The 26,293-nt window shown below is 40.5% G+C and overlaps 1 protein-coding gene across 1 annotated transcript in view; it reads right to left on the reverse strand.

Annotated features, from left to right (window-relative positions):
• Positions 1-6,546: 6,546 nt before the first annotated feature.
• The window catches only part of AHR (aryl hydrocarbon receptor), a 103,803-nt gene continuing 84,056 nt past the window's right edge, over positions 6,547-26,293 (reverse strand). Inside the window, exons 8-11 of the mRNA XM_075922259.1 lie at positions 24,187-24,296; positions 21,199-21,340; positions 19,121-20,375; positions 6,547-9,668 (exon numbers count right to left, since the gene is read on the reverse strand). Coding sequence (XP_075778374.1) covers positions 9,513-9,668; positions 19,121-20,375; positions 21,199-21,340; positions 24,187-24,296 — 1,663 coding nt within the window. The 3' untranslated portion in view covers positions 6,547-9,512. The remainder of the gene's footprint in view (positions 9,669-19,120; positions 20,376-21,198; positions 21,341-24,186; positions 24,297-26,293) is intronic.

Here is a 26,293-nt window from a genome sequence, read left to right on the forward strand (position 1 = left end):
CCACCGGTAACCCCTGTCCCAGGACCACTGGGACATGCTGGCAGCCACACAAAGCCAGAGCAAGCAGATATTCTGCCTTAGTGCTTCTCTGCCACCAACTGGAAGACATCTGAAGTAAGTGCCCCTCTCTCCCTCCCAGAGCCTGTACTGCCCAGTCCAGAGCCCTCTTCTCAACCTAATTCATACATCCCTTGCCTCATCTCAGAGCTCCAACGCCCTCCAATACCTCAGCTCTTTGCTCCAGCCTTGAACCCCCAATCTCCCTCCTAGAGCCTGCACCCCCCCGTGCATACCCCAGCCTTGAGCCTGCTGCAGTACCCTAACTCCCACCCAGTCTCTTGCACCTCCTCCTACACCCCAAACCCCTGCTGAGTCCACTTCTACACTTCAAATCCCTTCTCCCCAACCCAACCCCAGAAGCTACCTCCCTCCCCCCCCAGTCAGAACCCTCACTCTCTCCTGCACCCTAACTCCTTGCTCCAGTCTGGAGCCCTTCTCTGAACCCTTACTTTTTGGTCCCATGCCAGAGACTTGGGGAACCCCCAAGCATCCCTTCCACTCCTGCAGGGCGGTGTGTAACTCATGACTGATTTTTTTTCCAGGAGTCAGTGGCCCATGATAAGAAAAAGATTCCCCACCCCACCCTTAGTATAAGCCCTCAAATAAACAGGCCAGAGAGGTTATGCTGAACCTCAGGCAATGGATGAAAACATTCAGTTGCCTGAGCTCCAATATAAGTTGCCAGCCCTTTTCTTCATAGGTATGAGGATATACCTTGAGTAGAAACCTCTCTCACCTGGGTTGAAGTACCACCCTTTTTAATGGCTCCAGATGTGGTGACTAAGTCCCCACATCTCCAATTCCCTTCACTTCAGTTCTGCAGGTGAGATGTACAATGGGACTTTGGCACCGAACCCAGGAAATGGGCCAGAGGAAGAATGATATGCTACAGCAAGGGCGTTAGAGCATTCTCCTGGGAGTGTGGAATCCCAAGCCTAAGCCAATGAATAAGAAACTATGTTATCCACTGCAGAACAGCTTCAACAGGAGACACTGCGAAAGCCCCACCCCAGAGTACCATAGGGCCCCAGGGCTAGAGACCTCACTTAAAAGGGGCAAGAGCTGGGTTAAATCTCTGCTGTAAATCTGGCAGTGAGGCTCTGAAAACAGGTTGTCCACCTTTAAAGGTGAGGGCACAAGCCAAAAGAGTACAGGGTTTATTGTAGTTGCAGGCTGTCCTCTCCAGACTGCTAAGTCCTGCCGGCCTTTTGTTCAGCACTTAACCTGATAAGCATGGGCTCAATTAGGTGAGATGGGGGTGGAGGGAGAGCTTTGTCTGAGAATCCTGCCGGGGCTTAGACATGAACTAAGGTGCTGAACAGCTTGGCAGCTCCAGCCTATAGACAACCATGAATACAATTCGTGGGGCATGCTCACCAGCGGAAACTTAAGGCATAGATTCCACATTATAGCACCTAATCTAACCTTTAGGTGCTCTGCTGCCATAAGGATTCCAGAGCCCCAAATTGTGAGTTCAGACTCCCAAATACAATGTATTGGGAGAGGTTGGAGCCTAAGAATGGGGGCCACAGAAGTCAGCATGATGAGCGGGGGGTCACTTATGCTACTCAATAGGAAATGCAGAAGAGGGGTGTCTGATCTTAGCCCCACCCTTCCAAGGAACATAGGCACTGAAATCCTGGGAAGAAGGAGGTACCTCTCTTTGCCTGGCAGTCACACATGTGAGGCTTCTACTGGGTTAGGTGCTGAAGCTCTATGTCACAAAAAGCAAGGAGCCACCATTCTACTCCAGTCCACTGGACCAAGATGTCAGAGACATGGTTCGAATCCCCAAATTCCTCCCAGGAAAGTGTGTTGTGGAGCTATACTTGGGAAGAGAGAGAGCTCTGACACTAACACTCAGTATGCCACCCCCCATCCCCAAAAAAGCAGCCCACTGAAGGGCTGGTAAAGTGAGTCATAGTTCTACCAGAGCATGGGAAGATTGGTCTAGTGTCAAGTCTGCTTGTGTCAGGTCATTCATTCTTCCCATTGAAAAAAAAAATAAATTCTGGTCCTGTATTGCCAAGTTTTCCCTGGAGAACGTGGATCACACTTGTTCTTAACTGGAGTGATTATATCCACAGCACACTTGGAATAGGATCCCAACCAGTTATATACCTATCAATGATGACATCCAAATGCATACAAAAAGTATAGCTGCCCCGATTAAATGGCACTAATGTGTTAGAGTTACATAGGTACTTAAGTGCCCAAGTACCTCTTCAGCTGCCTAAGTCTAAATTTAGGCATGCCTGACATTTGCAAAACTCCTGCTTAGCTGCTAACTCTGCAGATGCTGGAAAAATCTGTCAGCAGGCATGTGCAAAGCTCCCTCTATTCCAGCACTGCCACAAGCTGCTTGAATCCCTAACACCCTCTCTGCCCCCCCGTTGGGCTCCTCAAACTAGGTATTCTGCTGCCTGTCTTGCCTGTGAGCCCTGATCCTATAGGCATGTTCCAAGCTTGCAGACAGGCTCAACTCCCCCGCCCCCCAAAACACCCAGTAAAGAAGAGATTGGGAATTTTGCTACATGTATCTAACAGCTCAGTAGCTCCGCCACTCACCTGGGATAGGGGGAGTCAAGTTGAAATTGCTGCCTTTTCGGAGCAGGGACTTGAACTTACCCCCCCACAACCCAGTGCCCTAACAACTGGACAGCCTCAGCTGGGATGGATTGTTCTCAAATCTCACCTCCTGAACCTATTCCACTTTCTGTAAAACACTTAACTATGAATTGGGTGGGGAGAAAGAATGAGTAACTTCATAGCTGAGTGACCAGTGCACTCTCATGGGAGACCCAGCTTCAGTCTACACTGGAGTGAATATTTAACTATTTTCTATAAAGCAGAAGAGATGGAGAGAGACCCACCACCAAGGGGTCTAGCTGAGAATAGGGAAAATGACCAGTACTGGGCAAATTGCCAAACAGCTCCCAGTTATTACCTATTTAAAGCACAGTCTAGCTCCTTGAGTGTCTTCTTGCAGTGTTAGGAACAACGAATAAATGGGATGACTCAGGTGGTAGGCTGATTAGCGTCACATGGATAGTTGAGAAACCCATGGCAAGCCTAACATGCACACAGTCAGTAAAGAATTAAAGGATGGTAGGACACTTGGTGCCTCTTGTCATTTAATGGAAAATAGGTTTTCTGAAGCTCATATGGATTTCTTGGTTTGAGATTACAAGTTTGATTGACAAAGTGCATTAGCATAATAGACTTCTGTAAAACATTTGACTTTCCATGCTACAAAATCAATACATAGTAAGTGGATTAAAAGGTGTCTAGCTGATACATTCCAAATCATCAAAAGGGAATCTTCATATCATGAAGGTGTTTTTAGTGTGGTCTCTACAGTGATCTGATCTTGACTGAAAGGTATTCAATATGTCTATCAATGGTCTGGAAGAAAATATCAAAGTATTGCTGATGAAGCAGGGGTGGTGGAAAATAATCATAAGGCGAAGGCAGTTCTGGAGAGTGATGTGGTAAGCTGAAGAACTTACTTACTTGAACATGTGAAATCACACTTTATAGGAAGGGAGTTTCTATTCTAGATGTCAAGACATCAGGCCTTGAGGGGCATAGCTAATAAATAGCTGTACATTAATGAATAGCTGTACATTAATGCAACATGAAAGCACATGCAATCCTTGCATATAAAAAAATCCCATGCAGAAGTAGGAAGGTATTATTACCACTGAGAGCAAGACTGTAATACAGTATCCAGTTGTGTTTACACTTTAAAAAGGATGTTAAATTGGAAAGTATTCAGAAAAGAGAGATAAGAATGACTGGAGCTTTATAAAGCTACCTCACAGGAAAAGACTCAAAAGCACCATCTATTTGTTTTTAATACAGAAAAAAGATTGAGAACTGACTTGGTCACATTTTATGAAGTACTACTATATATATATAGTGTGACGATGTCTGCTACTGAGTTCAGGTTCTTACAGTGAGAATAATGAACAACTGAAAAAAAGAGCGTACAAAGATGGAATAAACCTCATTTTTTGAGGTTTACAGGATCTTTCGAAAAAGGCTTCTATTTTCAAAAGAACTGTGTCTAGACGAAGGTTTTACTTTTGAAATAGCGCTTTTTCGAAAGAGTACTATGTCACGATTATGCACACGAAGCACAGGAAATTCAAATCCTGGCTTCATTTGCAATTTCGAAGTGCCTAATTTACATCCCTCCGTCGAAAGATCTAGACCTGAGATAAACATTTCAAGATCTTGAAAAATGGAAAGGGAAGTGGATATTTTTAAATTTTTAATATTAAATAGGCTGCTGGTGTTGTTTTTAAAATTATGAACACGTGTAAGTTTGTTGTAATCATGCATGGTATTTGTCTGAACTGCTCAAGCTCCAAATGCTTGTGAACTCTGAGTTGTCTTCTCAAATACCTTCACACTGTTTCATGTCTGATACTCCTTGATGAAATATAAGAGCCTTGTCTTGTAACAAGTTATGAAAGTGAAATCATGGAAGAGTTTTGCTGTTTCATAATGTAATACAATTAATACTGTATAATAAATCATGCGTAATAAGTGAGTCAAAACAATTTTTGCATTTCTAAGAGGACTACATTTATAATTTATGCTCAGGTAAAGGACAAAATCCCTGGAAATATTCATTTTTAGGAGGTGGCTTGTGAGATTTGAAATTTTTGTGACAAGGGTTTGCAGTACTAGCTAATGATCAAAGCAAAGCGAACTAATGCATGTTCATTTTAATCAACTGAGTCAGTAGTCATCAGCAAAAGGTTGATACTCCTTTTTAGTGGTTTCAGTTCTCTAGTTTCTGCATCAGAGTGTTATGCTTTTAAGACTTCAGAAAATATGCATTTCACTTCATTCTTGTCAGATTTTGGAAGGCACTTTCGATTCTTAAACCTTGGATAAGTGCTGTAGTTATCCTTAGAAATTTCACATTGGTTCCTTCTTTGCATTTTGACAAATCTGCAGTGAAAGTGTATTTTAAAATGAGTATGTATCTTCATCCAAGACTGTTGTAACATGAAATATAAAGCAGAATACTGATAAAACAGCAAGAAACACTCAATTCTTCCCCAAGGAGCTCTGTTATTGTTTTAATTAGCATCATCAGCATGGAAGTGTATCCTTTGGAATGGAGGCCAAAACATGAAGAGGCATATGACTGTTTCGCATATCTGGCATATAAATACCTTGCAATGCCAGCTACAAAAGTGTTATGTGAGTGCCTGTGTTCACTTTCATGTGACATTGTAAATAAGAAGCAGGCAGCATTATTTCCTATAAATGTAAACAAACTTATTTATCTTAATTGGCTGAACAAGAAGTAGGACTGAGTGGACCTTTAAGGACAACAGTTTTACACGGTTTTGTTCTGAATGCAGTTATGCAACAAAAATGGTACATTTATAAGTTGTACTTTCATGATAATAGATTGTACTACAAATCTTGTATGAGGTGAATTGAAAAATACCATTGAACATTTTTACAATGCAAATATATAGTGATCTCTGTACACTGTATTCGTGCTGTAATTGAAATCTGTATTATTTTAAAATGTAGAAAAAAATCCAAAATACTTAATACATTTCAATTGGTAGTCTACTGTTCAGCAGTGTGATTAAAACTGTGATTGATCTGTGTTAATTGCATGAGTTAACTGATTGAGAGCCCTAATATGTACTGATAACTCCCTTTAATGATAAGGGCAGTATTCATGCACTGAAGAGCAAAAGAGGGAAAGTACACTTAAGTATCACTTAAGCCTTTCTCTATGTATAGAAAAGGGAAGTGCTTTTTTCTGAAAGGAAACAGGGATGAGTATATGACTCACAATGGAAAACTCGAGTTAGTCATGCCAGCTCTAACTCACCACATTCAAGGAGAATAAATACATTTTTCTTTTGATAGCAAACTTTTTTTTAAAAAAGCATAAGATCAAGCTTCTTTGGTTTACATTTACTAGAAGATTATCAACTTGATTTATCATCATCTCTTTAAAGGCAACTGTTTTCTAATTATTCTCTTTCCTACTATGTGCATATTTCTTACTCTAAAATTACTGTTGGTCAGTTTGTATATATTAATTTTTTGCTCTCAGAGTAAATGTTTTAAAGAAGTGAGGGTATCAATTTGTCATTCAGAAAATGGAGCCCTATAAAGCGAAATTAATGCAAAAGTGTTAAATCAAATTTTGGGCCTATCAAACAGGTTTTCTGTTATCAGACTATCTGGTTAGTAAGTAGTACCTACTTCAACTCAATTGTTAACTGTTACTGGCTAGCCAGAATGCTTATAAGCTACCATTTACCATTTTGTCTGTCTTGTGTCATTTTGATAGAAATGTATGTTTTTATATGCAGCCCCAAATTGTCTACATGTGCTCTTGTCTAATACTTTGGATATTCCAAAGTCTACAGTGGTGTAATCACAAAGCTTCTGTGATAGACAAAGAACTGTTTGTAGTTAAAGAAGATACAAATCAGCTACATTCAAATTATTTTATTACCATATATTATGTTTACAAACTTTACTGAAGGTCAGTAAGAACATTACAAAAAACATACCCTAACCCAAGAAATGTATTGCATAACATGTGCAGGCATAGCAAATCAGAAATAGGAACTTAAAGCAAAACAAGCCAAGAAAACTGGTACAAAAATTGGATAGTAATACTGATTAACAATGGGCTATATCTTACTCATAACAGAACTGGAAGGCTTACAAAGAATTTCAAAAAGTCCTGTGCACTTTTGATGTAATTTGGTGTAGATTAATAGCTCACAAACATCCAGTAATAATCACAGTTTTGTTGTAGACATAGCTATAGAAAATAAATTGATATTATATATATAACAAAACTAATGCGTGTAATAAGGCAGTACACTTGCACTGCTGCTTCACTGGCACTTAGTGGTAGGTCATGTTTTTGGTTTAGCTAGACTGAACATACACATTTTTATTTATACTTATGTAAAAATGTACATTATCCCTTTGAATCTTTCAGTTATACAGTATTTATATAACAGATTGTCAAATTCACACTCTTAAAAGTGATATACTAACTGGAAATGCAAGATGTTCTAAAAATTGGTTAAAACTTATCTTAAAATACTAAATGTTAAAATGTGAAATGAATCTAGATGCTATTAAATTAAACAACAAATGGTCTGATCATCTGAAGAAATGGGCTGTGCCCACAAAAGCTCATGATACCATTTACATGTTTTATTAGTCTCTAAACTGCTACTAGACCATTTGCTGTTTTTTAAGTTTATCCTGTACAGACTAACTCAGCTACCCCCTGAAGCTATTAAATTAACACTTTTTGTTTTCAGTGTGAAACATTTAAGAATCTAATTTCATGTCCCAAACAACAATTTCTTTTTAGGGCTTTTTCTGAAAAATTCATAGTATTATTAATTTTAAGTTATTTCCCTGACATGCATTTCTCCCTTGGTATCTTCATTTAAATGAACTGGTAAAGTCATGCATCTGAAATTCCACAACTGACTGTGATACTGTATCCAGCAGATCATATTACACTATAGAAGGAAATAGTTTTTAATAATTCAGAGTGTATTTCAAAGAGGAAATCAAAGAATTGGGGTGAAAAATCTAAAGCACAGTATTTAGCTTTGTAGTTATTTTGGTGCAGATTGCACAAATGGTGGAATGAAACCTCCATCACATTTTCAATGATTTTGTAAAGTTCTTTCTTCTCAAGTTAAAAAAAACTCCTCCAATTGTCCTTGGATTAAACAATATGAACACCAGCTAGGTAGAAGGTGGTTTATTTTTTTCGTTTTAAACAAACTGTCTACACTTGTAATTTATATTACACATAACAAATGTAAACATTTCTTCTTTATATATATGTTGTAACATTAAAATTAACTGGTTTAAAATATTTTACAAAGACATTTTATTACATATGAACTATACAGCACACAAAAGTATGCAATCATTTGAACATATATGTTTTTGTATTTCTAAATTATGCTATTTGTGACCAAACACTGGTGTCTACAATGCTAACAATCCTCTCGAATAAAAAAACCAAACCAAACCAAAGCAATATTTTTAGCTTTTGTGAAAAAAAAAATACAAAAATCCTTATCCAGGATAATCTCTCTGAAACTGAACTCCTTTTTTCAATATTTTGCACATAGATTTTTTTCAAGTGGGTTCACAAACATAAAAAGATAGATTATTTTCCTTTAGAGTGCAATTTATCAGGAATAATATTTAACCCGCCCTCCCCCCACTGCAATGTTAAAAACTACAACCAAACTTTGACTATCAGCAAAGCAATTTTTATAAAAAGTAAACCTCAATATTATGTACTATTGAGAGAACTCTTCCCCAATAATTTTAAAAGTTAATCCTTTTCAATATCCATATTGGTGAAAATTTTTGCATAGAATAGCCTTGTACTTTTAATTCTAAAGAACTTTACAAGTGTTTTAACACAAGATAAGGCACATGTTTTTTAGCACTGAAAATCTAAAACTAATCTTGAGGAATCAACCTCTCCCTGCAAAATATAATTTTGTTTTTACCCTGTTTAACCTGAAGAAATCAGAACTGTAGAACAGAATAACAAAATCATTACTTGAACTAAATTTAAAACATTTACATTTTCAGATAAGTGTTGCAACTAAGCAGACTCAGAATTAAGACAAAACTGCTAAAAATGTATAGGAGAAAACCAATAGGACCATATATGTTAATAATTCAAACAATATTGATGACTAATTTCTGGAGAATGTTTTCCAAAACAAGCTTCCTTTCTGAAATAAGGTAGCTAAATTGTGAGGCACTTAAGATTGACAGTAAAAGGAACACAATGCATTTGTTTATATAAAACCTAAAATTGTGTATCAAATCTTGTTTTAATCCATCTATTAAAGTGCTAGAATTGGAAATCTAAACCGAAAAGGAGCTAAAATAATAAGTAATTGAAGGAAAGAACCAAGTATGCAGTAAAATCAAGTGCTTTTGATGCTCTTAAATTAAGATAATCCTTTTTACATTTTAATTTGTTAAAAATAAAATGTGAAAATAAACCAAGCATGAAAACATCTTCCTCTGTGCCATTACAAGTAAGGTTGTCAAAGTGCCCATTTATTTTCTAAATTAATAAAATCATTTGCCTTATCTTATGTTCTACAATGTGATGTATGTAGTACATAATCCCAATTGCAGCAACAACACATTTTCAATCTGACTGACAACAGCGCATGCACACTTTTAGTCAAAGTATACTTTCTAGTCCCACCTCAAAAGTCAGGTATTGGATTACATGTCATATTGGTATATAGTGCAACCTGCCTCAACTTCTTAAAATGTATTTAGGCCTTTAAGGCCTAGCGTTCATAGCCTTATCAAATTCTCCTTCACAGGCCAAAGTGACATCCATCAAAAACCACAGATGGGATATTGGCTGTGAATTACATAAATCCACCGGATGCCAAATCTGAGAAAGGTCGGGATTCTGTTGGATGATGAAGAGGTTGAAGGTTTGTGGCAGTCTGTGTGTTACTGATGACATCTAACTGAGAGGGATATGCTTCATTTACGTTTATTCCACTGAAACCATTTTGGAACTGGAAAAAAAATTACAATGATTAGTGACTAACTTTTTTCTTTGAAAACTCAAAAGCATACAGTGAAATTTATAGGTAACAGATTCTTTAGATTTATAAGAAACAGGGATTCTTTCTGAATTATCTTGCTAAGCTTCTGGTGTTTATTCCTCCTATTCCCCACCCCCCCATTATGTCTATGTCTATACAGCTTCCCTCTTCTGCAAAAGCCTATGCAAATGAAGCACAGATTAGCATATTTCCACACTCATTTGCATAATTAGGAGCCTTTTTGCACAAGAGGGGGTTTTTGCACAAAAAGACACCATCTACACAGCTCCTTTTTGCACAAAACCCCCCTCTTATGCAAGAGCCATTCTTCCTCATGTTTTCAGAAGTATGGCTCTTGCACAAGAGGGGGGTTTTGCGGAAAAAGGCACTGTGTAGATGGCGCCTTTTTGTGCAAAAACCTCTTGTGCAAAAATGGCTCCTAATTAATTATGCAAATGAAGTGTGGCGATATGCTAATCCACACTTCATTTGCATCTTTTGCAGAAGAGGGAAGCTATGTAGACATAGCCTCTGATTGTAAAGGAAATGCTTCTTCTACAGGAAGCAGAAACTAGTCAAGATCTGCTGACCTAGCCCAAGGTCAACAAAGTTATTCATGTGGCAAAATTGCAGATTTAGGCACCACTGCAATCCACAAAACTCTTGCTAAGTGGCTATTTAACGAAGTAGGTGTCCAATCTTACTTGGAGCCTATATTTTTGCTGTAAAAGGTGCTTATGTTTCTGCAGGTACATGGACGTCTACTTCTTACCTAAGACAGGACTAGAGCTTAGTTATTTGAAACAGCACTAGATCAAAGCACATTAATGAAACGTGTTCATCAGCATGGAGCACACAATGTCTAGATCACAGTAGGCTAGTGCAGGGTAGATTCATTCTAGGGATGGGAACATATAACTGTGTGAATGGTTACTGATAAGCCTGGGCTTACCAGTTAATGTTCACATTAACATGCAGACTCCCGCGGAGCTCTGGGAGAGATGGCTGCCGCCCTCAGGGAGTGAGGCTAAAGGCAGGAGCTGGTGTATGCCAGGAACCGGATTAAAAGAGGCAGCAGTGTGAGGCTATAGCTGGCTCCCCGACTGTGGGTGTTTGTAACTGCTGAATTTTTCAGCAGTTCCATGTTTCCACAATTACACGCATTTGAACATTCCCAATTCACACTACACTTTGCTTCAAACTCAATATTCCTATAGACAAACCCTTTGCAAGTGGCTGGGGCCAACAGATACACAACATACTGCTATGGGTGAAGAGGGAAGTACAGTAAATCTTGTTTAACATAAAAAGCATGTTTAACATAATAAGCAGAAGTCATAGGCCAAAAGGTAAAGTAATAGACTTAGGACTTGCTGACAGGACCATAAGCTATAGATAGTAACTAAAGCCAATCCCTATCTAGCACAGATGGATCTTGAATCTTGATTGAGGCACTACTGCAATATAAGTAGTAAATCAAACCCCCACCACACTGGGCATGCCTGACATCTAATGCGAATGGTCCAGCTATTTCTTTATTGCTGAATTCACTAAAGTATTTCAATTAGGGAAGTTAGTGCAGAGTCGAGAAAATGCCTAGGCTTATTGGTTAATCCTATTGACTACACGCACTCCCCCCACTGCTACCTCTGTATCAGAGGCAGCAAGTTTGGGTGGGGGGGCAGTGGAAGCCGGTGCCCGTGAGGAGCTGGCTTTAAGCAGGCTCCTTGTGAGCACTGGATCTGCCTCCCCTCACCGCTGCCTCTCTCAGAGAGCTTTCAAGCCAGCTCCCTGCACATATCAGCTCCCATGGACCTGCGTGCCATCCCCCCCACCTCCTACAGAGGCACTATCAGACGCTGCAGCGTGGTGGAGAAGGAGAAGTTGCTGCGAAGCAGCCTCTGTCTACGGACGGAGGTTGCTTCGCAGCAGCAGCCCCTGAATACAGGTGGTCTGTGGGGCACTCGGAACCCTGTGAACAGGTTCTGCTCCCACCCTGCATTGCGGCCTCAGTATCAGAGGCAGCAGCGCAGGATGGCAGGTGGCTTGTTTGCGTGGGAAGCTGGTTTTTAAACTGGTTCCCCTTGCAGACCAGCTCCCATCTGCCACTTTGTGCTGCTGCCTCGGCAGCAGCATGGGCTAACAGGAGGCTCCGCAGGAGTAGGGTCAGAGCACACTGGCTACCAGTTACACACCAATTCAATTACATGATATCTAACAACCCTGATTTCAATCCTCCCTTTACCTAATAAAGGATTTATAACTTCATATATAGAAAAACCTTACATTGTGTCTGATAGTGATTGTATGTCATCTTATGAATTGGGTATCTGAATCCATGAAAGCTCTCTGTGGGAAAGAAAGCATTCCCCAATAACACATTTTTTTCATATTTCCATGAGTCTCAAAGATTACTCTAGTCAGGGGGCAAGAACTGCTTTTGCTTAAGACAGGTTTTGGACTTAGGTTTTTTACTCTACTTCCCTTCCCCCAAAATTAAGATGACACAAAGATCATATGCAGTATTTTAGGATTATGAAAACTTTTCTAGTACAGTATCTAAAATGAAAAACATGTTGGCCATGCCAGGAATTCTGAAACTGGTTTTCAAGAATTGTCAGACTTCTGAATTAGTAAAATAAAGTTTAATGGTTAATTACTTCTCAGGGAATTCTACATCACCAAACATGCACAGAATTCATGGCCCCAGCAGATTTCTTTGCTTCCCTGCAGAAAAATGACTTCTGACAGGGAAGTACAGGGAAACCACAAGAGTGGTCACACAGCCCTGCCCAGCAATGCAGGCAGGTTGGTTTGGTGCCTGGAGGTGCCGATAGAGATGTGGATCACTGCTATGTGTGAGAGGGGAACTCTGTGCGTGTAACTTGCTTGGTATGGAGAGGCAAGGCTTTGGGGTGTTTCTGAGAAGGTAGATATGGGGCAGGTTCTGTCCTCTCAAGCAGAGTAGAATGTAGCAGGCTGCTTGCTTAGTACAGTAAATTGCTCCCATTCTTTCTAGTGAATTTCTCCCAGGATGTTAAAAAAGGTCCTTTACATTGCCAGAGTGGTGTAAGGGAGCCTGATTGTAAGAGACCGTATGACCTCTTACATGCTTCCAGTGCTTTCAGTAATTAAGTCTAAATTTTTGGATGGAAAAAAATTCCTATCAAAATGTGAACCATCAACAGATTGCTACTGACATTTCTGGAGATGGTCAGTAGCAAATAAAAACTGTGAGTATGAGGCCCCAGCCCTCACTTCATTTGCCTATGATGTAACACTAAGCATATAGCTGCATATGTTGTCTAATAACTAAAAATAAAGAATTTTAGCTTCATTACTATTAGACAATGCGATGTTCCTCTAATGCTCCCCAACCTCCTTCTCCACCTATTTTACCATAGTTTAAATAAATTACCAAAATAACTGAAACCAGAGTGACATTACATTATTTTAACAAATTTGCAAAAATGTAAAATATTGGTTGTAGAGTTTTTTTGGCACAGCATTACCTCAGGAATAGTTGTTCAGTACAATCTTATGCCATTAAGAACTCTTAAGTATTTAATTTGATATATAATTGATATTTAAGATGTTAAAAGTTTATTTTCCCTATTTCCTCCAATGTTCCGGGGGACATTTTTTTCTGCAAAATATTAATAAGAATTACTATATATAAAAATAAATGGTGTTTTGGTTCTGCACTTCAAGTCTACTGGCATTTTTTAAAAATAAATAAGCTTTGAAACTTGTAACTTTTTGATAATAGTGAATATTTACTAACACTGCACATGTTGCATAATAGGCCAGACAGGTAAATCCTGACTTCTGTGGTCAACTTCAAATTGAACTACAGGTTGAATCTTTGTGGTTCAGGATTCTTAGGTCCGGTAACATCCATGGTCCTGCCCAGACCACAGATGTCACTGGACCAGAAAGCCCCAGCCACAAATGTTGTAAACAGCTGGGAGCTCAGCCAGACAGGCAGCTTGGAGGACCAATGTCCTGGAGCCTTGTCAGTGGCCGACAGCCAGAGCAGGGCTGGGTGGGGAACCCTGCCAGCCAAGAGCATGGCTCCTTTGGCTGGGGGCAGGGACCCCTGCCAGCTGGGAACACGGAGCTGCCATAGGCGGGGGACGCAAAGCCCCTGCTAAATGAGGGCATGGATCTACTTTCGGCTGGGGGCAGGGAGGCCCCTGCAGCCGGAGACATGGAGCCCATGCTGCCTGGGAGATCAAAGTAGCTGCTGGCCAGGGGTAGGGAGAGCCCGTGGCTGGAGGAACAGAGCCCCACTTGTCAGGGGAAAGAACCCTCATGGACTGGAGCAGGGCGGCAGCTGGAACTAGAGGCCTGCCAACAGCTGGGGGCAGCGCACTGGCCAGGCCAGTGACCAGGAGGGGAGCCCTGGAAGAGCCGGAGGTTTAACCTCCGCTGGTCCAGCAAATTCCCTCCTTCAGGACCACTCAGTTCCCAAGGGTGCTGAACCAGAGAGGTCCAATCTGTGTTGGCTGTCTGGCTGTTCCCAAGGTGGGCGGGACTCGAGTTCCCAATCCTGTGCTCCACACACAAGCGCTGTATCCCCTAGTGCACTCAAGAACCCACCATCACCTCCCTTCCTTCAGAGGGTCCCTTATCCTATGTTAAAATAAACAAAGTTAAGACAAACAAAGAACATGGGCACAATCTTACTTTTGTTGAAACTAATGAGAATTTTGACACTGATTCCAAAAACAGAATGATCAAGCACTTATGACTTAAAAGATTGTACAAGTCAGATTTTTACTGTGATTTTCCTTTTCACTTGTGGAAACCATCATCCACCTCAACACCCATGATTTCCTCACCAACAATTTTACAATTTCAAAATCCACCTAAGGAAATGTTTTGAGAGTGTTTGGTGAGGGATAACTTTTATGGTTTTTCCATGAGTGCGTATTCAGTTCGTTTATAATTTGGAAAAATGATCACCAGCACCATATCTAACACAATGAAGTGACTGTTCTAAATGGTATTTTTTAATCAGTCTTGACATACTGCATTTCAACAATGCTCTTGAATAGAATTGTTGAAATGCAGTATATCATCACCCTCCTCTCCAGGATTATTTTAATCAATTGATGTAATGCTTCCATCATTTTACAAAAATCATTATATGCCCAAATATTCCATATATTAGTGATAAATAGAGCAAACTACTCTACATAAAGTAGCCCCGATTTAACGGATATTAGATGCATTCAGATAGGTTAAGACCTGGCTTAGAATAGCACAAACTTAATACTACAAGCCATACAAGTGCAATTTTTGCTCTGAGTTTCTAATAATTCCAGGAGGTTGCTGTGGATTTACCTTGCTTTTCTATCGGAAGGTGACAAATCCTTTTGAGATAGATGCATCAATTATCTTTAGAAATGTTGAAAGAATCCTAAGTTAGAGATAGAGAATAGCTACCAAGTCACTAGCTATCCCCTACCAGTGCAAGATTCTTCTAATGTTCTTCATTAAATTCATTTTATGGTGAGATCACTTATTAATATGTGCGTTGTCTGGCAGGTTTTGCTAAGCATATACTAGTAACTGGTAAGTATGAGTAGTCTTTGTTTGTTGAAGAGACACTGAACCATTGGAAGAACTTTGCAAGGGTTGTGAATTCTTAATCACTGGAAAATTTAAAATCAGTTTTGAAGGTTTTTCTAAGACTTTGTCTATACTTCAGCTGATCGATGATCTGGCAATTGAGGCACCCGTGGTCAATTAGTGGGTCTAGTGAAGACCTGCCAAATCAACTACAGATCTCTGTTCAGTAGGCCCTAGTACTCCGCCCCAAACAAGAAAAGTAAGTCAACGGAAGAATATCTTTCATTCATCCAATGTGGTGTTGACAACATAAGTCGGCCTAAACTATATCAACTTCAACTATATTATTCACACAGCTGGAGCTGCATAACTTAGGTCGACTTACTGTGGAAGTTTAGACATCGTCAACAAGACATACTCTAATTAAAACAGAAATTAATTGAGAGAAGTCATATGACCTGGGTTATGCAGGAGATCAGACTACATATGCTCAGAGTATACCTACCCTGAGATAATAAACCCATGGCACTGAGTCTCAGACTCCAGGATATCTGATTCGTGCTCACAAGGCTCAAAACTGCAATGTAAACATTTAGGCTCAGGCTGGGACCCTGGCTCTGAGATGCTCCCTATTGCAATTTTATAGCCCTGCAGGTGAGCCCTGCAAGTTTAAGTTAAGTGACCTGGGCCAAAAACAGATGTGCCATGCAGGTTTTTATTGTAGTGTAAACATTCACAGCAGTCCCTTCTGGACCTTAGCTATAAATCTTGTCATATAGAAACTAACTAGGGATGGAAGGATAATAAAAAGGATAACAGATAGAACATGTTTGTCCACACACTTTTTCTTACTTGTTTAATTACTGTAACCATTAATAACTTCTCCCTACCTACAATAAGCATATCTCAAATTCACATACAGTATTTGAAGTCATGGCTTTGTTTTGGAAATTATTTTATGTGATTACTACTGCAAGTTTACCCCCATTTCTCTCTCACACATTTGCAATAATTCATTTTTCTGACAGTAACAGTCAATATAGCCACCACACAAACATCTTTTAACCTAAAACAAAAAACAGGACTGTGTAGCACTTTAAAGACTAACAAGATGGTTTAATAGGTGATGAGCTTCGTGGGCCAGACCCACTTCCTCGGATCAAACAGTGGAAGAAAACTGTCACAACCATATATACCAAAGGATACAATAGAAAAAAATGAACACATATGAAAAGGACAAATCAAATTTCAGAACAGAAGGGGGATGGAGGGGGGAAGAGGGGGAGGTAAATGTCTGTGAGCTAATGATATTAGAGGTGATAATTGGGGAAGCTATCTTTGTAATGGGTAAGGTAATTATCTTACCCATTACAAAGATAGCTTCCCCAATTATCACCTCTAATATCATTAGCTCACAGACCTTTACCTTCTCCCCCTTCCCCACCTCTTCTGTTCTGAAATTTGATTTGTACTTTTCATATGTGTTCATTTTTTTGTATTGTATCCTTTGGTATATATGGTTGTGACAGTTTTCTTCCACTGTTTGATCTGAGGAAGTGGGTCTGGCCCACGAAAGCTCATCACCTATTAAACCATCTTGTTAGTCTTTAAAGTGCTACACAGTCCTGTTTTTTGTTTCAGCTGCACCAGACTAACACGGCTACATTTCTACCATCTTTTAACCTAGGCTGCTCGTTTTCCTCTGATACAGTAACACTATTACTACAAAAAAAATCAACACACACAACATTCTAGCAGTTTAACCATTTTCATGGACTGACAACTATGTTTACTATTTATAATATCCTATTAAGTATGACAGTGCATTCTGTTAGTACTGTGGCAATACAGTTCAGTATTCTGGTATGGCATCTTTGCTAAGGAGTGGTAAGAGAAATATTTTTAAAATGAAGTTACAAAAATTGGGAATATTTAGAACAGCTAAGTGTATTGGTTATGCATTTTCACAAGCATCTGTGAACATGGGTCACAAGCATCTGTGTAGGATCATGGCCTTAGAATGTAAACTCTTGGAAAAAAGAATCATGCCTTGTACTACATGTCTAGCACGACGGGACCCCAATCATTATTATGACAGAAATCAATAATACAATTTAAATGCACTGCAATGCAGATAATTCTTTGAATGCAATAGAAGCTGTCTTGGAATTAGAACTTTTTCTCCCAAAACTATCAATATACTCAATTCTAGCCATTAAAAATGTTGCTAAAAGAGTAATCTTCAGACTGGTTACACTAATTTACTGTGTTACATTATTTTGTTTTGCACTCTGACAAAAATAAATATGGATACGACTATCATTTTCAATGTTCAGACAATGCTTCCTTTCTAATGCATATAACACAAAACAGAAAGGTAGAGAAGACCTGATTATTTAAATTAATAACTTGAGGAACAGGAAATAATTGTGTTTTCATCTTTGTCTGCTCCATATTACAGTAAAACCTGTGTTATCTGGCATGCTCGGGGATTAGTGCATTCCGGTTATCTAAAAATTCCAGTTATCTGAGGGTCCCATCAATCTAGGAAAAAACAATGTACAATAATAGTAAAATTCACGTTTTTAATATTGGTAGTTTTGTAGTGTGAGGCAGCTGGTCTCTCCATTTCTATTTTGCGTTAAAGATGATTAGCACTTGTTAAATAAAAAATTGTTAAGCCAATTATGGTAAACCAAACCAGAACTGTGCTGCTGAAGATGTGACAGTATCGTGGCCAGGAGCAATGCCGGATAACAAAGTTTTCTGGTTAACAGAGTGCCAGATAAAGGTTTCACTGTATTTCCCTTTGACTGAGATGCAATGTAATTAGTGCACTAACTCCCAGTTTAAAATCAGAATTCATTCCTGCTTCTATGTGCCATAAAACTCAAACTTTTTTGTAGAATTAAAGTGAGCTTCTGAATAGCCTTTGCCTCCTTTAATCGTTTTCTCTTTTTGAAGTTTTTTTTTTTTTTTTTTTAAACTGAAAACTGTATACCCCTAAAGAAAATAAAATTGTGTTTTTAGGAATAGGTGTATTCCTTGCAATAATTTATGTCCACACTCTACTGTAAACTTCCTGCACTAGTGTAATTAGTCCCATTAATCAAGCCTAATATTTAATTTTCATTTTTGTGTTAATTTATCTCATATTCTAAACATTGTTCTAAATGTTGTAAAAGAAATACTTGAATTTTTTACAAAAGTAGATGTATAACATTTATAAGTCTTAGTTCTTAAAAATGTCGTATCTTACAAGTACAATATGAGCAGGACAGTTTCTCGTATCATTATGTTTTACTACATAGTTTGAAACCTCTATCACAATACCTGCACAGGTGTAGGATGGGTTCACGATTCCAAGCAAGTTAGGTAAAAAATATAATTTGTCTTTTTACGTGATCTTTAAAATACATTAATCAGCAAGATTATGTTGATTTAACATAAACTTTGTATTTTAAGAGTCCAAACAATGAAAGTTTCTTTCTTATTGTAAAGCACAATAGACCTATGTATAGTTAAAATGAATTGAATTGACCATGAAATGTACCAGACAATTGTACTGTTAGCAATTTATTCTAGGTTTGAGTGGGTGGATATTTGCAAGTAGTATGTGTGTATAAGTTTGACAGAGATGCGACTGTAGAGGTTCCTGTGATATGGGCACATTCCCTAGAACCTAGACTGAGCATGCCTCATTTCAGGTTAATGAACAGAAATGACAGAACCTCTCATTCATTGTAGCTTCATTGATCATAGGTTCTGTATCCCATAAGCCATCTAGTTTCCTGCTGAAAACTATTACAACATGCAAGAAAAATTAACAATGACCTTTATCATACCTTATTTAACAACAGTTGTTGACCCTCCATCATAGAATTATATTGCATTTGATCCATAGAGTTCGGTTGCGTTTCTGGAACACATTGATACATAGAAACAGCCCCTGCATAGCATGTTTGAGGAGTTATCATAACTGACTGAGAATTGATTCCACACACTTGATTCTCTTGTTGTGAACTGAGAAAATCCTCCAACCTTGAAGAACCAGGATAGGTTGATCTGTCAAAATGTCCTATGGGGAAATCTATTTGGGTAAAATTAGAAAGCTGTGGCTCCAGCCTTGTGGGCTGTTTGTAAGGAATAAACTCTTGTCTACATGCATAAGGTACAGGGTTGACTTCTGATTTGTAAGGGAGCTCTTGAGTAGTGCCAGGCATATCAGAAAAAACATATTGCACTGGCTTTTGCTGTGAACAGCTAAAAGACACACTACTACTAGGGTTCCAATTTGTGAACATCCCATTGACTTGCATATGCTTCATCTTCTGACATAACTGCTGCTGATGCTGCTCAACCACTTGTTTTTGGTGCTGATTAAGTTGCTGCTGACCCAAATGTTGCTGTACCAAACAGCTAGAGTCCTGAACTATTGACTGTTGCCGATGACAAGCTGAATACAAGAAGTCAGGCTTATTATTTAGGGAATCCTGAACATAGGTCAGGATTTCATCAGTTATGTCGATGTCTCCAATATCATCCACACAAGAAAATTCAGTTTTAAAAAACTCTTCATCCTGCTGAATACATTTTATATCTTCAAAGTCAATACCCAGATTTCTCATGAAGTTGTACAAGTCACTGTTTTTGTTATCTTGAAAGAGCCCTGCATTGTCTTCAGTAAGCATTACGTTACTGTCCTGGGGACAGTCGGTTTGCTCGTGTTTCAGAATGTTATTTCCAGTTGGTAAGAGATTATCCTGCCAGTCACTGGCAATAACATTGCCCAGTTCATCACTGGTGTCTGTAAAGAAGTTTCTGTCAAAGGAAAGTTTTTGTGAAGCGGGAGGGCAGAGATATACAGACTCATCTTGACTTAACATGACACCCAGAATTGAGTTTGGATGAACAGATTCTTTCTGTAGTGTAGCTTTGGGAGCAGATCCTTTCACGGCAACACTTTCAACCTTCAGCTGTGAGGGATTCATTAGGCCAGGCAAAGGGAAGGCTGCCTCATACAACACAGCCTCACCAGTCGCAAACATAAAAGGCACCGACATGTTTCGCTTTCGTAAATGCTCTGACCCTTCTTCATCTCTGGAATTGACAAAAAAACAAAAACAAAACAAAACAACCCAGTACTTTATTACTGTATTATAGTAATTCAAAAAAATAGTATAGTACTATTTGTTTCCTGGAACTGAAGCCTTAAAGAAGTGAACTATTCTATTTGTAGGTACTTAAAAAGTGCCAGTCACTGAGAATCTGGCTATTAAAACTTAATTCTAGTGGGAAAAGTAAGCAACAGATAAGGAGTTTGTTTATTTAATACCTCCACATATGTTAATCAATGTTATGTGTGCAATTCACTAAATCTAAATGGCATACTTCATATTCTACTGTTCTTGAATTGTAGGGAGCAGGGATCTATCAGCACTGAATTCTCTTGGTATTTTTCATTTTGTAGCGTCAAGTAAGTGTTGGGTTTATACAGACAATGCTAAATAAAAAGTGGAATGTAATTCAGTATGTCCTCTATTGAAGTTAATTCCTATGAGTAATATAAATGATAAAGTCTCTGCAGCTGCAATAGGATTTCTTCAGAGAAAAAAAGAGAAAAGTAGTGGGATGGATGGAAAGGTCTTGCACCTTTAAATTTACTTTCTGAGAGGAACACAGGGGCATCTGCCATATACAGTGTAAGGCACATTTTGTATATTAAGAGAGGGATTTACAGAGGGAATTATTGTAAGACTGGCAATTTTAACTCTTTAGAAAAAGGAAAGCTCTCTCTGCAGCAGGTAGAGAACATTCCAAAACAAAAACAAATAACCCAACTCCCTGCATCTCAAATAAAATCAGTAAATCAGATGGTGGACTGGGGGTTCAAGCTAAGCTGTCATCTGTAACAACGACTTACGTAAGAGGTCTCTGTGTTGCAATGATAAAATCAGGTCTTCCATTTTTGTAGATCAGGCGTGCATTTGCTTGAAGCCAGGCCCAGCGATTTTCTTTGGTAAGAAGTCTAAACACAGTCATGCCACTCTCTCCAGTCTTTATCACTAGAATTAAAAAGCAGAATCACATACTGCTTAATCTTTTTCTATTTAAAAAATAAAGAAGAAAACTTGGTATGTGATAAAATAATTTCACTTGAAAAGCCATTTAAGACTTAAATTAACTAGTAGTATAAAGGGAAGCACTTACTGATATATTTTCATATACAGAATTATGTTCACAATAAACTTATTGACCTGCAATAACCAAACCCATTTGGACCCTGCTAGTAAAATAATAAAAAACAAAATGAATGTCTCCTCCTCCCTGGGAGTTTCTGTTGTCAGCAGGTGATCAAGATGCAATGAAATTTGAGAAGCCCTGCCTTACACAATCAAGTCCAATTTGCCTGGGTAGTAAGTAGAGGCTTGAATGCCAATGCGACATTCCACTGTGAGTTATCCAGGCATTGCAACAATTCAGTACACCCCCACCCCCCAAAAGGCACTGTGGGCCATTAGTTCCTTTATAGCAGAGACTACTAAATACAATGGCACATAAATGACAAAACCCTAATTTGAATGTTCCAGCAGACAGGCAACCGCAAACACAAAATAAAATGAAAAATAAATACCACACACAAGGCAAGGCATTTGTTTGAACCTAGGCTGGGTACTATTTAGTTGCTTTACGTTTCTAATACGATGAAAAGGGGGTTGGCAACCTACAGCAGGCATGCCCTAAGTGGCGTACGATTTCACTGGCATGTGAGCCTCCCCACCCGATCCAGCATGCAGGGAACGCTAGACCTCCTGGCTCTGTGCATTGCCATTTCCATTCCCCTGACTGGATCAGGCTCATGATAGCGTGGCACAACAGCAGTGGCCTCCCGCCCCCCCAAGAACATAGGTGCTCTGGGTGCTTTGATGGCGGGCAGCCAGGGTGGCTTCTGGTGGCTTCTGGTGGCACACAGTTTCCAGAGTCCAAAGCATTTTTCGAGTCCTGGAGAGCCCTCCCCCTTCCCCCTGCATCTGCCCCACCACTGTGCATTGTGTCCCATCCCGTCCCGCCCCAGGCTTCCCACTGCATCTGGGGGGGAGGGGCTGAGCTCCCTCCCCCTTCTCACCCTGCTGGGGGAATGCCTACACAGTGACTTGTAAGGCTTTCCACACTGCAAGGGGACATGAAGTCAGCTGAAGTGTCCCCCCTCATGCCCAGACCTTCACAGCCCAATCGCTCTTACTCACTCCCCTCTCTCTGCCAAGATCCCACACCGCCAGCTTGCTCCAACACCCTCCCTTGCTTTTGCATCCTCCCTCGCTGCCAGACACCCTACCCCCAATCCTGCTCTCCTGCACTGTCCTTCCTGGTTACAAACTGCACCCTCTTTGCTCCTGCTCCTTCCACCTGGCCAGACACCCTACTCCCAACCTGCTCCTGCACCGTACCTCCCACTCAGACCTTGTAACCTCTCCCTTTTCTGCACCCCGCCTCCCTCCCAGATCCTGCACCCCATCCCTACCCCACTCGCTGGCAGCTCTGTCTCGCACACTGACCTCCTACCCCAGAGCATAAGGGGGTCCACGAAATCCACTAACTCTGGAACCTCAGAAAAGTAAATCTAGCCTATGGGAAACCTTGAACCTCAGTCCTCCCTGTCCCTTCCCCTCATCCTGTGAGGCTGGAGCACCAGAGAAGTGAGGTGTCTCAGTTGGGGGCCCCCCATCAGTGAGGGTTGTGGTTTTTTGGAGGCATTCTTTTGCTTCTCACTTGTGTGGTCCCCAACTGATTTTTCTGTGGGCCAGTGGCACCAACCCAAAAAAGGATCCCACCGCTGCCATAAAGAAAGAAAACATTGAAATCTTTTGTGTTGGACATAAATTAATATTTTACTTTAGTTTATCAAACTTTTTAAATAACAGGAGAACGTTAAAACACTTAATCTATTTAATAATTTAAATTAAACATTCTCCCTAAGTGCAGCTGGTTCAGAAAATATGGTCACCGTACTCAGTCTGTCCCTGCCCCGCCTCCCCCGGCATGCAGATCTGTAAATAGAAGTGAATAAATTAATCTTGGCATGCCACTTCTGAAAGGTTGCCAATCCCTGGGGTGAAACAATGAGTATTTCAAATACATATTCTTTTCACTGCTTCGTCTTGCAATCCAACCATCACTCTTACGGTACACACACTAGTGAAACACATGCATTCCTAGACACGTACCAAACTGCAAAATAAAAAAGTAAAAGTTTGAAAGAGCCCCTAAAAATCTATTTTATAAGGATGCATTTAATACACATAGCTCCACCTTTTCCTTTGACCTCTCCCATTTTAAATACCAAATATTTTGAGATTCTGCAATGTTTTAGATAATTTTCCCTTCACCACCACCATTTCCAGTCCCAGTCACCTTTCTGGGATAAAGAGTGGGAGATAGCAAACCAGTTCGCAATACAAATGATCGATGAACAGGGTTTAGGTGATTTACTACAGATGTCTAAGGGGATATCATGAATTATTACACATTCTCTCTGAGTAAGAGAGAAAATGCCTGTAGATAACAGAAAGCTCTCAATTTAGCCTATTACAGGAAACGATCTTAAAAGTAGTCCATCTGCCTAAGAGAGTTGGTGAAATAGCAGCAGTTTATCTGTGGGGAACAGGAATTATGAACAGCTGGACATAAGAAGTGGGAAAATTAAATAAAATAATGAGTCCAAATATGAATATTAAATATTTCCATTTGCCATATAAACTCTTATATACTGCAGAAGTGCGTATACAAAGAAGAGTGTTTATTTTGTTAACGAGTAGATTAATGTTGGTAGTATTTCATAACATTCTTTAGTGCAAACGTATTCTTTGCTTTATTTTAGCAACCCGTCTCACAGAAGGCAAATTACACTTACTTCGGACATGATTTTCAGCACAATAAAGCATGTCAGCTGCATGAATAAACTGATATCCTGTTCCTCTCATACGCAGCTCTGTTTCAGTGTATCCCAGTACAATCTTTCCTCTGTAAGATAAAAAGGCAAACAAATTGAAGCACTGCTGGTATATCTATTTGCAGTACAGACACAGAAGCTAATAAATCTGGACTAAACATTTCTGTTACAGCAGAGAATTCTGTCAGTATTCACAAGATTTTATACAATTCCTAAAAAGTCTGCCAAGTCATCATGAGCCCATAGGCCTTTATTATGTATCTAAGCTGACTTCAGAAATGTGCCCACAAAGTGAACTGGAATATTAAGACTAGGAAGTCCAAAAATAGATATTTAAAAAGTTAGTCTCCTAATTCTGTATTCTGTTATGTACCACCAAATAAGCGGGCAATTTTCAGAATTACTGGGCATGCAGCAGCAACCATTTACAGGCAGTCCCCGGGTTACGTACAAGATAGGGACTGTAGGTTTGTTCTTAAGTTGAATCTGTATGTAAGTCGGAACTGGCGTCCAGATTCAGCCGCTGCTGAAACTGACCGCCAGTTCTGACTTACATACAGAATCAACTTAAGAACCCCAGGCGTCCCCAAGTCAGCTGCTGCTGAAACTGATCAGCAGCTGATTCCAGGAAGCCTGGGGCAGAGCAACTCTGCCTCCGGCTTCCTGTAATCAGCGCTGGTCAGTTTCAGCAGAAGCTGACTTGGGGACGCCTGGGGCAGAGCAGTTGGGGTGCTGCTGGGTTGCTCCAGTAGCGCCGCTCCTCGGTGCTACTGGACCAACCCAGCAGCACCCCATCTGCTCTGCCCCAGGCGTCCTGATTCAGCCACTGCTGAAACTGACCAGCAGCGGCTGAATCAGGACCTGGGGCAGAGCAGCTGGGGTGCTGCCGGGTTGGTCCAGTAGTGCCCAGAGCGGCGCTGCAGGACCAATCGGCAGCGCCCCAGCTGCTCTGCCCCAGGGTCCAAAACAAAAGCCTGGTCTGCTGGGGGGGGGGGGGGGGGCACACTAGCTGCGCCCCACCCCCAGCAGACCAGGGACACGGGGAGCAGAGCCGCAGCGGCAGCGGGGTGCCGCGCCTCTGAGGCTTTGCTCTGGCAAAGCCTCAGAGGCGCGGGGAACCGCCCCTGCTGCCGCTTCAGTCCCGGTGCCTGTGGTCTGCTGGGGACAGTCCCCAGCAGACCACAGGCACCGGGACTGAAGCCGCAGCCGCGGGGGGGGTCCCGCGCCTCTGAGGCTTTGCCAGAGCAAAGCCTCAGAAGTGCGGGAACCCGCCCAGTGCCCCTGGTCTGCTGGAGACGGTCTCCAGCAGACCAGGGGCACCGGAGCAGCTTACGAACGGGGCTTTCTTGCCCCGGAGCTCGCAGGTAGCAATCCGTTCGTAAGTGCGGATCCGACTGCCTGTACTGAATAGGGCACCTAATCTGCTTGGCTGGCTGGCTCTTTTTTTTTTTTGCACAGATCAGGTCACATTTTACTGGTAGGTGCATACTTAAGGCATTAAATATTTCCTTTAACATTTCTACTAGTTTGGACAATTTTCTACATCTATTCTAGTCAATGGGTGAATCCAAGAATATGTCACTTGTTACTGAAGAGTCTGGGAATCTTCATTGTACATTAAGTGGTTCTTGATGACATGCCTCCCATAGACTCAGGGTGAGTAAAAGGAGGCTGGCACTGAGTACTCCAGTTCTGCACCACAGAAGCCCATGGTGTCTTGAAGCCCATGCTGTCTCAAACCCCCTTCTCTTAAAATAGTATTTCAAATACTTCCTTCCTCCAGTTATTAAACATCTCTTCCATCTCCTGCATTTCATGCCAGCTACCACTCACTTGAACTGCTCAGTGTGGAAGTGGACACAAACACCACATATAGTAAAGAAAACATAGAGTTGTGCTGGCAGTGGTTCCATAGATGAGATAGGAATTCTGAAGGAGCTGGGGGTACTTCCCAGAGAGTTACACAGTGAAACATTCCATTCTTTCCTTCCACTGAGAGGAAGGTATAAAAAGTGCAAATGGAAGACAAACAAGGAAGATGCAGTAGAAAGAAAAGGAAAGACGTGGA

This window comes from Pelodiscus sinensis, chromosome 2, assembly GCF_049634645.1.
Source record: "Pelodiscus sinensis isolate JC-2024 chromosome 2, ASM4963464v1, whole genome shotgun sequence".
Taxonomy (NCBI): Eukaryota; Metazoa; Chordata; order Testudines; family Trionychidae; genus Pelodiscus; species Pelodiscus sinensis.